This window comes from Anser cygnoides, chromosome 1 (genome assembly GCF_040182565.1).
Source record: "Anser cygnoides isolate HZ-2024a breed goose chromosome 1, Taihu_goose_T2T_genome, whole genome shotgun sequence".
Taxonomy (NCBI): Eukaryota; Metazoa; Chordata; class Aves; order Anseriformes; family Anatidae; genus Anser; species Anser cygnoides.
The window spans coordinates 55,135,546-55,148,731 of NC_089873.1; the positions used below are offsets into that span (position 1 = coordinate 55,135,546).

The 13,186-nt window shown below is 45.8% G+C and overlaps 1 protein-coding gene across 7 annotated transcripts in view; it reads right to left on the bottom strand.

Moving 5' to 3' along the window:
* Nucleotides 1-13,186, bottom strand: part of CACNA1I (calcium voltage-gated channel subunit alpha1 I) — a 161,868-nt gene that overhangs the window by 4,335 nt on the left and 144,347 nt on the right. For 6 of the 7 annotated variants that reach the window (XM_048069773.2, XM_066996050.1, XM_048069772.2 and 3 more), the window contains 7 exons: nucleotides 9,756-9,834; nucleotides 9,056-9,177; nucleotides 7,961-8,299; nucleotides 7,179-7,325; nucleotides 2,801-2,917; nucleotides 2,274-2,439; nucleotides 1,323-1,519 (listed from right to left, as the gene is read on the bottom strand). In XM_048069773.2, coding sequence (XP_047925730.1) covers nucleotides 1,323-1,519; nucleotides 2,274-2,439; nucleotides 2,801-2,917; nucleotides 7,179-7,325; nucleotides 7,961-8,299; nucleotides 9,056-9,177; nucleotides 9,756-9,834 — 1,167 coding nt within the window. The remainder of the gene's footprint in view (nucleotides 1-1,322; nucleotides 1,520-2,273; nucleotides 2,440-2,800; nucleotides 2,918-7,178; nucleotides 7,326-7,960; nucleotides 8,300-9,055; nucleotides 9,178-9,755; nucleotides 9,835-13,186) is intronic. The other variant, XM_048069774.2, reaches the window with a different exon arrangement.

Genomic DNA, 13,186 nt, shown 5'->3' on the forward strand with positions numbered 1-13,186 from the left:
CCTGCTGTTGAGGATGGCAGCTACTATCCATTTGAAACATGCTAAAAGTCTAAACAACCTACCCTCGTTTAGTTTAAAGCCATTTCTCCTTGTCCTGTCACCACCAATCCTTTCATCCACCAATACTCCCAAATTCTTCTCTACAGGGCTGCTCTCAATCCACTCATCACCCAACCTGTGCTCATGTTTGGGCTTCCTCCAGCCCAGCTGCAGAACCTTGCACTTGGCCCTGTTGAACTTCACGAGGTTCACACAGGCCCACCTCTCAAGCCTATCGCGGTCCCTGTGGATGGCCTCCCTTCCCTCCAGTGTGTCAACTGCACTACTCAGCTTGGTGTTGTCCAGTCGCCCAAACCATAGCTATTCAATACAGTTTACCTCACATAATGAGAAGTTTACCAATTTCTCCTTTACAACGGCTCAGTACTTTTGCCCCAGCACTATGCCAGCTCTAGAGCTCTCTCCCTTCATGTCTAAACTCTATGAGAAGTTCCAACGCTGCAACAATTCAGTGGCCTCAGTTCAAGGCTAAATTTATCCCTGGTGAATTTATACACATTTGTATTGTGCCAACTGTGTCTATCACATAGAACTGGATAACATATAATTTATTTTTATTTTTTTTTTTAGTTTGTCTGGAATAGAGTGTCCCTGTACACTTCAAACAGGAATTGTTCATGGAGTATCTTCCAAGAACAATAACAGGGATCTCTGTTGTGCTTTCATCTCTCTGTCTCCTCTGCTCTTCAGAGACACTTGATCTTTCCTCAATGCTTTTATTCTTCTCTTCAGTGAGAAATAGCTGCCTTTTCAGAAAAAGACAGCACCTTTCTGGAATGCAAGATCTAAGTGGGCAGGGGAAAAACAGTGAGCTCTGGGACATGGAGTATGGATGTGGCACGACAGACTGTGGAGGACGTAGGTGGGGAGAAAGCAGGTGTGTGATCCAGAGTCATGGCGCCTGGAGGGACTGCAGTGGCTATGTGGCTGCCATCTCCCTGGCTCACGCTGTGGCTGCTGTGCATGCAGGTGTCTGCACTGCACTTGGTCCAGTGGCTCAGGGGCAAGCTAAAAAGTGATGTGATTTCATTTTCATGTGGGGCTAGCTGCAGCTGTCAAGCTACTTTTTGATCCAAAGCAGAAGAGCATATAATTTCAGGGGATAGAGCTATGCAACCCTCCTTTGGTGTACAAATCTCTCTCCTCCCCAGCCCTCCTGCACCCCGTAGTCCCCTGTGCTCCTCCAGCAGGTCAGATCCAGGTCACCCAGCCTCTGACCACAGCTGGCCTCTCTCCTTCAGAGAGGAAAGAGGATTCCTCACCTGGTGAAGAAGTGAACAGTTCACACTCGGAGACCTCAGTGATGCCCATGAGCCTTGCAGAGAGATCTTAGGAAGGTTGCGTGGACACGAGACCTTCTCAGGCCCTGTCTGGGTGGCAGAGATGGCTGGGTGGAAAAATTCTGCTGGTACAGGTAACAGAGGACAAGATGTACCTGGAGAAAAGGGGCTGGGAGGGACTGACAAAGCACCAAAATAAATGGGGAAGAGAAAACAAACAAAAAAAAGTTTAGGAGTCCTCCAATTTGATTTGGTGTCTTTTCTGCTGTTACACTGAGGGTCCTGCAAGTCCAGTACATGGAGGGTATTCGGTTACATACACTCCTGGCCAAGGAGCCTCAGTCTACTGTTCACACCGTGAGTCCCTCTTTCTGCACAACAACCAAAACCTGCGCCAGACCCTGAAGATCTAACACAGCTCAGAGCTGTAAAGCAACAGCCCAGCTTGCCTCTCCTGTTGCTGCTCTTGGAGGGAAAGGCTGAGCCATAAGGCCTTGATTCAACCAATCTGTCAATCACTGACAGAGGACTTTCATCCCAGATTCTACAAAGCAAGGGATGAAGGGAGATAAATTAACTGGTGATTTAGGAAACCTGGTGACCACAGGAGGCTAGAGAGCACTCAGGAGTAGAATAGGGGCACTTCCACAAAGGGCAGACCTGCTACATGTTCCCTATGTCTGTATCTGAGAAGCCTGGTCTCAGGGGACATGTAGGCAAGTCTGAGGGAGGGAGGAAGACATAGCAGTTGAAGAAGGAAATGCTCCTCACCCCATTCCTGAGGACTGGCAAACTGAAAGCTAGTTCTTGGTTAGTGTAATCCCACATCAGATTACCTCCATTCCTGGCATGGGGGAAGGCAGGAGGAAGGCAGATGAGCTGCACCACCCCACACTCTCAGCAAACCTGGAGAATGATGAAAGCTGTCCTTACCTTTGGTACCTTCATGCTTTAGCCAAGACTGGACTGAGTTGAAAGGAGTTTTCTCCATTTCACACAAGTAACTGTCTGGGTTTGTAGAGCCATCCGCGCTGGATATTGGGAGGAGGCATTCCCCTAAATCTCCTACCCCAGTGGAGTCAGGGCTGTCCTTGCCCTCCTGTTGGAAAAAAATAAGTGAAGACAAAGCTTGGTGAAGTTTAACAGCAGACAACAGAGTAGACTTGTCAAAGCCTCAGAAAGGCCTGACTCTGAAGGTATCTTCAAGTTAGCTGAGAGATGCTCAGATTTCCCACCAAAATCCCCTAAATTTGGTCTCGTTCAGAGGCAGTTACTGACAGCAGTGAAGAAAACTTTAAAAAACGTACATCCTTTTTTTTTTCCTCTTCTATGGAGAAGCTCTTGAAAAGTGACCAGCATTTATATTCCTCAGCAGGGACACTTGGATGAATACTGAGCACTTCAGAAAAGCAGGCACAGAAACACAGAGTGCAACATGCCCATGACCACCTGGGGCTAACCTTGGTCTCCTTAGGACTCAGCTGAGAAGTGCTGCGATTATCTGACTCATCTCCTAGAAGGATGGAAGAGGACTTGTCTGAGTTGAGAGATAATGCTTCCATTTCGGCCAGCTGGACCTGCAGGAAGGGAAAGGAGCTGTCATTGAACGTCTGGAGCCCACATTTCAAGCACTCACACCATTTATGATGGATAAGTAAGAGCCTGTAGACCCGAGATGAATTTTACGTTATATTCCTTGGATATATCAGGTACTGCCTAACCCAGACCTGGGCTGGACAGGAGAATCCAATTTTAAGGAAGCTTGAATGTAAGATCTGCAAGCAGCCCACCACCAGTCCATGCTCCCCTAGTGCCAGCATTACAGAAAGGAGTCCTGAATCCATCCCAGCGATACGGCTAGCACAAGGCCCTGCAAGTAAAGCCAGGCAGAAAAAGGGCTCCCTCAGGCTGATGATAAGGCAATCTGCTCTGCTGAGGGATGAGGATTGGACCCATCCCTCTGAAGGCGCCAAGAACAGCCCTGCTTAAACATGAAGGTGCTTTCATTCCAGGGGTAGTCATGCCTCTTGCAGTCCATGCCAGTATCATGCTTTTCATATACTCTTACCTTCGCCACTGAAACCCCATCTCCCTCCATCTTTCCTGCACCTTTTATCTCCCCTCACCTCTAACCTACCCAAGACCTCAGCTAACACCACCCTCCCTCCTGTTCTCCATCCCTAAACTCACCCCTCCAGCCTTCCCATGCTCAGCTCTCTTGCTTTCTGAAACCAAGTCTGACTACTGCATCTTTCTTGTCCTTGAGGCTCAGCTCTGCTCCAGTCCCATGCCTGAGTTTGTTTCATCATTCAGCCTATTTCATAGCATATGTCCCCTCTCCCATCCTCCTTCCGCCAAGCTTTTAATTCCCCTCAGCCTGACTTCATCTCATCCTACAATGCCTGAAAAGTACCCTCCTTTTTCTAGTAGCCTAAGCAGCTGCTCTATCCCTCTTGTGCTTGACTTTTTGTTGCTGGTCTCTAGAGTCCCATCAGTTCCCACCACCAGCACCTGACTCAATAGTTATATTCTGGGCTGTCTCAGTCAGGAAAGCTTGCTTCCTGGGCAGTTATCTTGTCCTCCCCTGTTTTTGTGTTTGCAAGAGGTAGGTACAGCTTTTGTACTCTAAGAGCAGGTGGAACATTTGGAGAGATGACTCCTTCGAGCTGGGAGTTTAGTGGCCTGGGCCAATGCCAGAGACTGGAAGTCTCCATCCTTGGATAAGGCACTTCGAATATACAGAAGGGAAAACCTGAGCTGGATTTAAATAAAGGGCACAAACAGCATCCACATTTGGGTTGTTATTCTGACATACAAACTTGGTGCCATTCAACCATGAAAAGAGCTCTAAACCAACAACTGCTGCTTGGAGTGCAGACACACCAGAGAACCCACAAGAACATTGTGTCAAGCATACTACACAGCCACCAGTCAGCAACTGCTTGTGTATAGACACACCGTCTTCATCTAGTCCCACTTAATGTGCGTACTCATCCATTACTCGCCTAAGCGCTTGTTACAGCAGAACAGCCTTACAGCTGTGCTCGTAGAGACGTGAGTGTGAAATGTGATAACATCTGCGACTACCTTCTCCAACCATAAAAAAAGGGTTTCAACAAAAGCCAGAATCGTCTGTTCTTCACTGAACCACTTGCTCACAAATTCTCATCACCTTGGGATCCTCAAAAAAAAGCATAATCAACAAAGTCACGAGTAGAGAAACTGCATGTGCAAAAACACTGTTCACGGCTGCTCACTGACAAACTCCTGCCACTGGCTAGCTATGCTATCAGCCACCAATACGCAGATGTCTAACAGTCAACCAGCCCAAAAGTGAAAGGATAGAGATGAAATGAGAATAGGTTAATGGTATGAGAAAAAAGTAATGTTTTCCTGTTTTGTTCTTATAGTTTCCATTACTGGAGAATATTTAAAAATATTCTGACTAAAGATGGAGGGACAAAAAAGTAAAATAAATGTGGGGATGAGTACAATCTATAAAAAAATGCTTGGGGTATCAACCACAGACACTGAAACACGCACATATAGCCCTTAGAAAATAACTAGTTGCAGATATAAGCTATCTTTAAAACAGAGCCATGATTAGAAAATCCTTCATTGTCCAAAGAATTGGTTTGAAAATAAGATGCCGGGAGTTTGACTCGTAATGATGCTGAGCCCTTCTACTCAACACAGTAGAAAGCTTAGCACATATTAATAACTTTGAGCCTACATTAAGTGTTGTATTTATCTGCTTTGCTCAGTATCTTCCTGGATTAAACTACAAATGAAATGGGAGCAAACCTTTTTGTCTGATATGTGATTGTTTTCACAAGGGCAGAGTTAAGGGTGATTTGGTGTGCAGCAAGCAGACTGTTTTGTTCAAAGGCACATGTGCTGAAAAGGACTAGATAAAAACAGCTCTGCCTGTATAAACTGCTGTTGTTTCTGAAACAGTACGAATCTTTGTGTACAATGTACAGCTAGTACTAATGTACAACTCTGGTTATGTTGGTATACCTTAGTACACTCTAGTTAATTAATGACTATGTATACTGCTATGTGCATTGCTGGTGTTAGTGCTGGATTCAAACCTAGCTGTGACAGTGTGCAGTGATTTCCTGTTGGAATTTCCTCATTGTTTTTCCTGCTATGAAATATGAAGAGAAGGTCATGACCAACCGTGACTTAAAATCCTGAGCTTTAATTTTGATTCATATGATGAGAAATAAAAGATCTACATTTCATTATTAAAGGTATTCCTGTGGATATAGATAATTTCTTTCCAATTCCACATTTTAGATGTACTGAAATATCAATTTAGAAAAATAATTTATGGCTATATAATAGCCATTAGAAAATATGGTGTAAGAATAATTATTTGGTGGTGACCATTCTGTTAAACTCTTTGCTGTGGCTGTGGGTTGCACTTGAAGATTCTGCTGTCTAGTTTCCTTGCTGGGAAGGTGAGAAAATCTGTTGCTGTTGTCTTTATTCCCAGGCAGGGTACTGAACACTATCTGGAAGGTTTTCAAATGCACCGAACTAGCTGCAAATTACTTGATTTGGGGGTAATCCTTCCGGAACACTTTAGAAGACCTGATTTTTCTGAGAAGGCTGAGCACTGACTGCTGAATATAAGGACTTATGTAAGGCGTTGGGAAGTACAGTGACTTGAAAACTACTTATTTGGCTGTATTAATGCAGTATCCATGGGTGAACTGTTGCAGCACTGAGAAACCACAGCAATTTTCTCATTCTGGTATTTTCAAAGGGAAGCCATTGGGACAAGTAGGTAGCTGAAAGGCTGAAAAAAATTAAAGCATCAGAACTAGGGGTCCAAAGCTGAATGAAATATTGTTGTCTTCAAATATGGATAGAGTAATCTGCCAATGAGAGCTCTCTTCCCAACTTTCCTGGTTTCTTTAAAAGCAATAACAACCTATCAGGCTAGTTATGGTGAAGGAGATGGTGAAGATTGCCACTGATGACAGATGAAACAAGCTACTGAGACAAGTCTAACTATGATCACAGTACTTAAATATAACAAAACTGTTTCAGAAACAAAAATAATTCTGCTTCTCACCTAACTTCTCACAGGCTACTTTGCTCCTGAAGTTCTACAACATTAAAAGACTAATTGCTTACAAAGTGGTTTTCCAAACACGTATGAACTTTAGGAGCACAAGTCTAAGCCATTTGACGTCCTGCTCTTAGCAACAACCCATTTGTCAGCTAACAGGTTCTACATCTGAAAAGAGACTCTAAAACTTTCTCAGTGGGCCCATCTTTATTTAGTTTTTGCTCAAACTAATTAACCAGTTTTCATCACAAACCAATCCTTGCTCACAGACAGTGACTCAGTTCAACAAGGCATGTAAACATGTGCTTAACTCACCAATCTCAACAGGGAATAAGCAAGCACATGCTTCAAATTAAGGCAAAACATGTGCTTAAATTGAATTGTCCCCAAGTGCTGTTATTGGGGTGCAAACCTTCCAGTCCTTTGTACATGAGCTTGAATCTCTGCTCTTCTTGCAGAACTGAACACAACACTGCCTTCACAGTCATTCCTCTATGTCTCGTTTCATCCCTCCTGACCTATATCCTGGGACATCTCAGCTTTCTGCCACCTCAGACATCCCCCCGTGACTAAGGAGGGCAGGCTCGTACCAGAGGCAGTATCAGCAACATGTGACGGATGGAAAACACAGTCCAAGCTCTCTGTCTACATAATCTACAGCTAAGAGCACACGTTGGATGACCTGCGGGCATGTGGGTGTGGGTGTGCAGGTCTTGGGGGGACAGTCCCCTCACGCATCCTCGTACGCAGGTTACCTCTTGCTTGTCATGGTTACACTTCTCGCACATGGCCGGCGAGGAGTAATGATGGAAGACGGAGCCCGATAGGTTATCGATGATCATTAACTCCCCGTCGAAGGAGTCCTTAATAATTAAAGAGACACTGTCCAGCCATAAGTTCTCCTAGGGGACAAGAAAGGGGGGAGGATGGGAGAAATCATTTTAAGAATGCCGAGTTTTTTGCTTCAAAGTTTCTTGTGAATTTGGGGCTGGGTTCTCCACCCTGACTCATCTGGAGCAGTACCTTGTTCTGCAGGTACCTGCACAGGATCACGGGGGGAGCATGTGCTCCTTAGGGTGTGTAAAGGTGCCAAAGTCCAATGCAAAAAAAAAAAAAAAGGGATGGACTGTCTTCAATCACTGTCAATGCACCACAGCACTGCTCACGTCTCCGTTCCAGCTCTGCTGGCATGCCTCGCTCTTGATCTGCCATTTCCCCTGCTCTCTTCTCCTGAGCTACCTTCTCAAATTCCTCCTAACACATCTTCAGCTGATCTGCTCCTTCCCTCTTCTGCTGGCCTTCAGGATCCTACACCACGATGCCAAAACTTCCAGGCAGTGCTACAGGACCCACTGCCGTTACCTCCCTTTCCCTGCACAGTGCTACCAACTCAGATGTCTACTGCTGAAAGCAAACCCCTCACCCTGAGGTGGAAGAGTCTGCCTGCTGCTGCTAAGCCTTCAGTTGTCTAGGCTGCCTGGCTTCTCCCCACATCTGCTTGCTACAGTCTGGTTGGTAAGCTCAAAGGTGTACCCACCTGTGCCGGAGAGTAGCATCTCATGCACAGACGTCCTTCAGGATCTGTTCTCCCACCACTGCCTCCTGTTCCTGCTCCTTTTCCCTGCCCTGAATTCGGAGAGCCTGACTTGCGGGAGCACAGCCCATGTGCAAATTCCAGCTCAATCTCAGCATCCATCTCCGCATCCTCCTGGGCTTCCTTGTTGCTGTCATCCAGATGTTTCATGAGCACAGCTACCACCACATTGATGAGGACAAACTGGGCTGTGAGCACAAAGCTGACAAAGTACAGTGGGGAGATGAACTGCAGGTTGCTGAGGCAGCTCCGGTCATCGTGGCTGCAGTCACGTAAGGTATCCTTGAGGGGAAGTTGGGTTTGGGAGAGAACGATGGAAGGAAGGAAGGACTAAAGTAAGAATATAAGCTTGGCTGCTCTTTCTGTCAAAAAAAACACTGATGCCACTGGAAAGAACAGAGCCAACATTTCTATCACCCCACACCCTCTAGGATCACGAAGTCCCCCAAGAATCAAGGACATCATCTGATCATGGGACACAACTTGTGCTCTCTGCTTCAAAGCAAATGTGCCAAAGGTGTACAGAACAAACTCCTTACAGACCACTGCATGTTGCTGCCACTGTAGCCCCATGTGTATGAACTGATGCTGTCTGGTGTTACCTTCTCTCATCAGGCTCAAAAGCACCATATGTGTTCAAAGAACTCATCTTCCCCTCTCTTCCCATCCTTTGAAGGAAGGAAATATTAATTTGGATTGCTCTGGTAGCTCTGTAGACGGGTGCCACGTAAAATTCATTACTTTTAACTTCAGTAATGGGCCTTATGACAGTGGATATTCTCTTTGCTGGGATGGCCTTCTTGCTCCTTCCAAGGACAATCTGCACTTCTCTCAGCCAGATGGCTGTAGGACCAGATGAGCCCAGGGTCTAAGTTACCATGTTGAGGTGGGAGATTCTGGCCAGAGCTGGGACTTGACCTAGCAACTCAGCTCCTGGGCTCCTCTCCTCTTTCCAACCAAAGCACTGCTGAACTGAGCACAGGTCAGGATTTCTCCTTCCCCATAGCAGGGACACCCACACCACTGAGGCCCAGTTACCTTCATGATCCCGTTCCAATTGTCACCTGTGGACACCTGGAACAGCGTGAGGAAGGCCATCCCGAAGTTCTCAAAGGTGGCGTGACGGCTCATGCCCTCACAGGGGTTCTCGTCATTGCATACTGAAAGGAAGGGGATCACAGCTATCAGTGGAGGACACACTGCCTGCCCTGAGGTCAACAGCAGGAACTAGGGAAGGGCACTTCAGGCTTCTCACAACCTGGACATCTCAGTTAATGGCCTCAGCACCCTGTCCGACAGCAGGCTGTTGCCCAACAGTTGGCTGTTGACCAGCAATACAGAAAAATCACTGATAGCAATGTAACTCGATTGCTTTGGGTATCCTTCCAACAATGTCACTGGGCTGCCTTTCTTTTTGATCAATATTCCACGGCAAGAGACGTGAATAAGCTTTCTCTGAGTTCTCTTCTGTAACCTTAAAGCAGTATCAAGGAAGGCAGTGCAGAAAAAAAAATAAGTTTAGGAATGAAAGAGAAAGCAGAAATTGTTTTTATTCTTTTAGGCTGTTAGAACAACAAAATTTTAGAGGGGAAATTCCGCTTATATCAAGTACGCAAAAAGGAGAATAAAGGACACCAAATAATTCAGTCCTGTTATTGAATGAGTACTGAGCTTGAGAAACCTCATTTTCCCAGCAGGTCTGCAGCTCACACTGGAGCACAAGCTGATTGAGACTTACCTAGTTTTCCAAAGAGCTCCACTCCTAGAGCAGCGTAGATGAAAAAGAGGAGCATGAAAAGCAGTCCAAGGTTCCCCACCTGAAAGCAAACCGCATGGTCAGCCTATCCCAAAGCCTACCTCATCTGAACAGGCGAGTGTGGATCATACACAGACTGGTTTCTGTCTTTCAAAGTCAGAAGAGAAGAGCAGCAAATTACCAGTGTACAAATGCAACCAAACAATTACTCAGTGCATGGGAAATCACTAGTGATGGCACCATCCATGCTACAACTGCCACCAGCAGACTCGAAGGATGCTCTGTTCCTAGCTGCCTCTACTGTAGCACAAACTCTGGCCAGGACTGACTAAACTGTACAATTTCTGGGCCAAATGAAGACGGGCGTGTTGGAGCAGGGGCACAGAGAAATGAACCCAGTTTGGCTGGGTGAGGGCCAAACTATGTATTACAGCATACAGCCATGTGCTGCAGTGTTACTTGCCCCACCAAGCTGCCTAAATCCCCTGAAGTTATGCTTTTTGAAGCATAACAACAGGGCTCCAAAGGGACGGGGGCATAGGTACCCCAGCTCCTGCAATGAACCCTCCACAGGCGGAGGGCTGAGCAGGGCTTGGGGAGGCATGTGGGAAGGAAGATGGGTGAAGAGACCCTTTTAAAATGCAAAGAGAGGAGAAGAGGCGAAGACACTATGAATAAGCCAAGAGGGGCTTTTGCATCCTGTGAATAACAGGGCAAAGCCTGATTTCTGGGCTTCCAGCAGTTGCTGTTTAGAAACCCCACGATGGGAGGATTGCTGCTTCATGGCGCACAAAGGCAGCAGTGTCACCAGCAATGTGTGCACTGCCCCCCAGTCCTCTGCCCCCACATCCTCACTCTCCCAAATCACTGCTCTGCTTCTGAATCTCCTGCATCCCAGCATGTGGGGCATATGGATTATATATGGGAAGCAGGAGGGGGCTTGGAATATGCAGGCTGAACAGCAACAGAAAATGCCAGTAATGATTACCACACCATTTGTGGAGCAAGGGGAGGCAGGGATGAGTTAAGGACCTGGTATTTGGGTGTTTTTGAAAAACTGAACAGTGTCTGATTCGAATGCTTGTGAGTGCATGTGGTCACTGGGCCTTTGTTAGGATCATCTACTTCAGGAGCCTAATTTAGTCATTGCAACTGCTGTGACATCCAGATTCAGGAGAGAAATGAATGATTCAGCCCACCCACTCCACTGGGCTGCCAGAACCTGGCTCCCTACATATGCAGTGGAAGGAATTATTTCTGATGACTAAATTGGACACCATAGTTAATGCTCTGAACACACACCTCTGTGCCTGTGTCTATCAGGCATTAAAAGAAGAGAAGCTAATAAAATTTAGCTAAGGGCTAAATTTCCAAGGGGCTCTGAAAATTAAAGCTCTATTCACTATTTAGAATTGTTGCTGTATAACAAAGAAAGGAAGAGAATTGAAACAGGACAACTGGAGGCGCCTTATATGCCACTAGCAAGCCAAAATCCCTGATGTGAATCCGTGTTCTAGGAACATAAAGAGAAAGGTCGAGAGGAGGAAAAAGCGCAAGGGAAAGGACAGCTTATTTTAAACTGCTTCTTTTGGCAAAGCCAATAAATCTTGGAGAATAATATTACAGATAATTCAATTGTCCCCTGAAGACTCAGTGTGTAAAATATGGAGACTAAATTCAATTTTTAACAGTGAAACTGGGGGATTTTAGCCCCGCTTTGAGAGCAGATTTTGACACAACTTTAACTATGGAGTGATTTTTGATCCCTCTGTTATATAACTTTATTAAGTGAAGCCAACCCATTACAGAGGGAAGCAACAGCCAGTCAATAGCAAGTGGATTGATCATAGACTTTGATGCTGGAAGGATTAAGCACTGCTTGTTATTACCTTCTAGGGAATACCTAGAAGCCAGACCTTTAGACATCTGCTTGTGAAGGTATTGTGGCAGATATTAATGACCTCCAAACGACAGATCATCTCGGTTAGCAAAGGGTCTGTGGGTGAGTGTGAGAGAGAAAAGAAAGAATTTGTAAAGAATGGAAGAATATGCTTGTGGTTTGTGGCTAAGACCGGAGAGCTGGGCTTGAATTGAGGTCCCAGCTGTGTTCTTTGCCATCCTGAGAAAAACACTTCTCTGCCCAGTGACTCAGTTTCTCCATCTGCATAGCAGAGATATGAACATTTCCCCTTCTCCTATTTATTCACAATATTTTGGGGGTAGAAGTCCAGTCTCACCATTTAAGTGCAAATATACTGCAGAGTCCTCTTACCAAGGGCTTCTAGATACTACTTCAGCAAGCTCATCATATCAGTGTCCATTTATCTGGGCTGCAGAATAAACATGTCACAGACATGCAGATGTTGGATCTGGAGGCCTGCTCCATTTCAGATCCTTGTCTGAGTGAATCACTTGTGGCTGCTAGAACAGAAAAGAACAAGGTGCAGAGGGGCTGCACTGAGCCAGTCTGGGGCAGCAGAGACAGAACTAATACCCTTCAGTGGTCCAAAGCTGCCTGCTACCAGAACACCCTTAATCTCCCATTCTTCACATTGTTTAATGTACCTCAGCCCCAAAGTATCCTTGATGACAAAGGATATTATTATATATCCTATATATGAGTTATATCATTATTATTATTATATAAAAATATAAATTATTACTGCTTAATAAAAAAAAATGGGAGATCAGTCAGAGCTCAAGATCCAGGAAAGATCACAGCATTTCCCCCTGGCTTTTGTGCCATGAGATTCCCCTAATTCAGATTGACATCATTTATTGTCACTAACATTGGAAGTGAATTCCTTGTGTAACTACTCATGCTGTTTTCAGATTGATTCTCAGCTCTGCATCACTCAGCAAGACTGGCACATTAGCTGATAAATCAACTGACAAATGCCCATGCATTTTGATATCATCCAAGATAGCTGCCTGCTTGGGGCCTGCCAGGGGAACGACTGATGTATGATCAGTAGAGCAACTTGGTGCCATTACTCCTTGCTTAACAATTCTCTCTTGAGGATCCAAAAGGAAAGGGACCAGTCTCCCAGGCTGCTCATCCATCACGGAGGATCCTCTCAGTAGGCTCGGTGCCTGTGTAAAGCACCATGTCAGCATCTCATTCGGGAACAGCTGCCGCTCACAGCTCATGAAATCCTTCTGTCTAGCTGTCTTGTGGTAGACACTTAACTGCCGGCTGCGTGAGCCACAACAGAGCGCGTCACTGCTTCTCATACATGAGAGGCTCGGAAACGTGAAGGGATCCAGGAGGAAAAAGGAAGAAATGAAAGTAGGAAGGGGGAGGCACTGGATAAGCAAAGGAGTGACAGGAATGTGAGTGAGAGAGGGGGAATATGCAGGGAAGGGTGAGAAGGATGGAGAAACAAAGACCTGCTTTCCCCCCGAAATGGCTG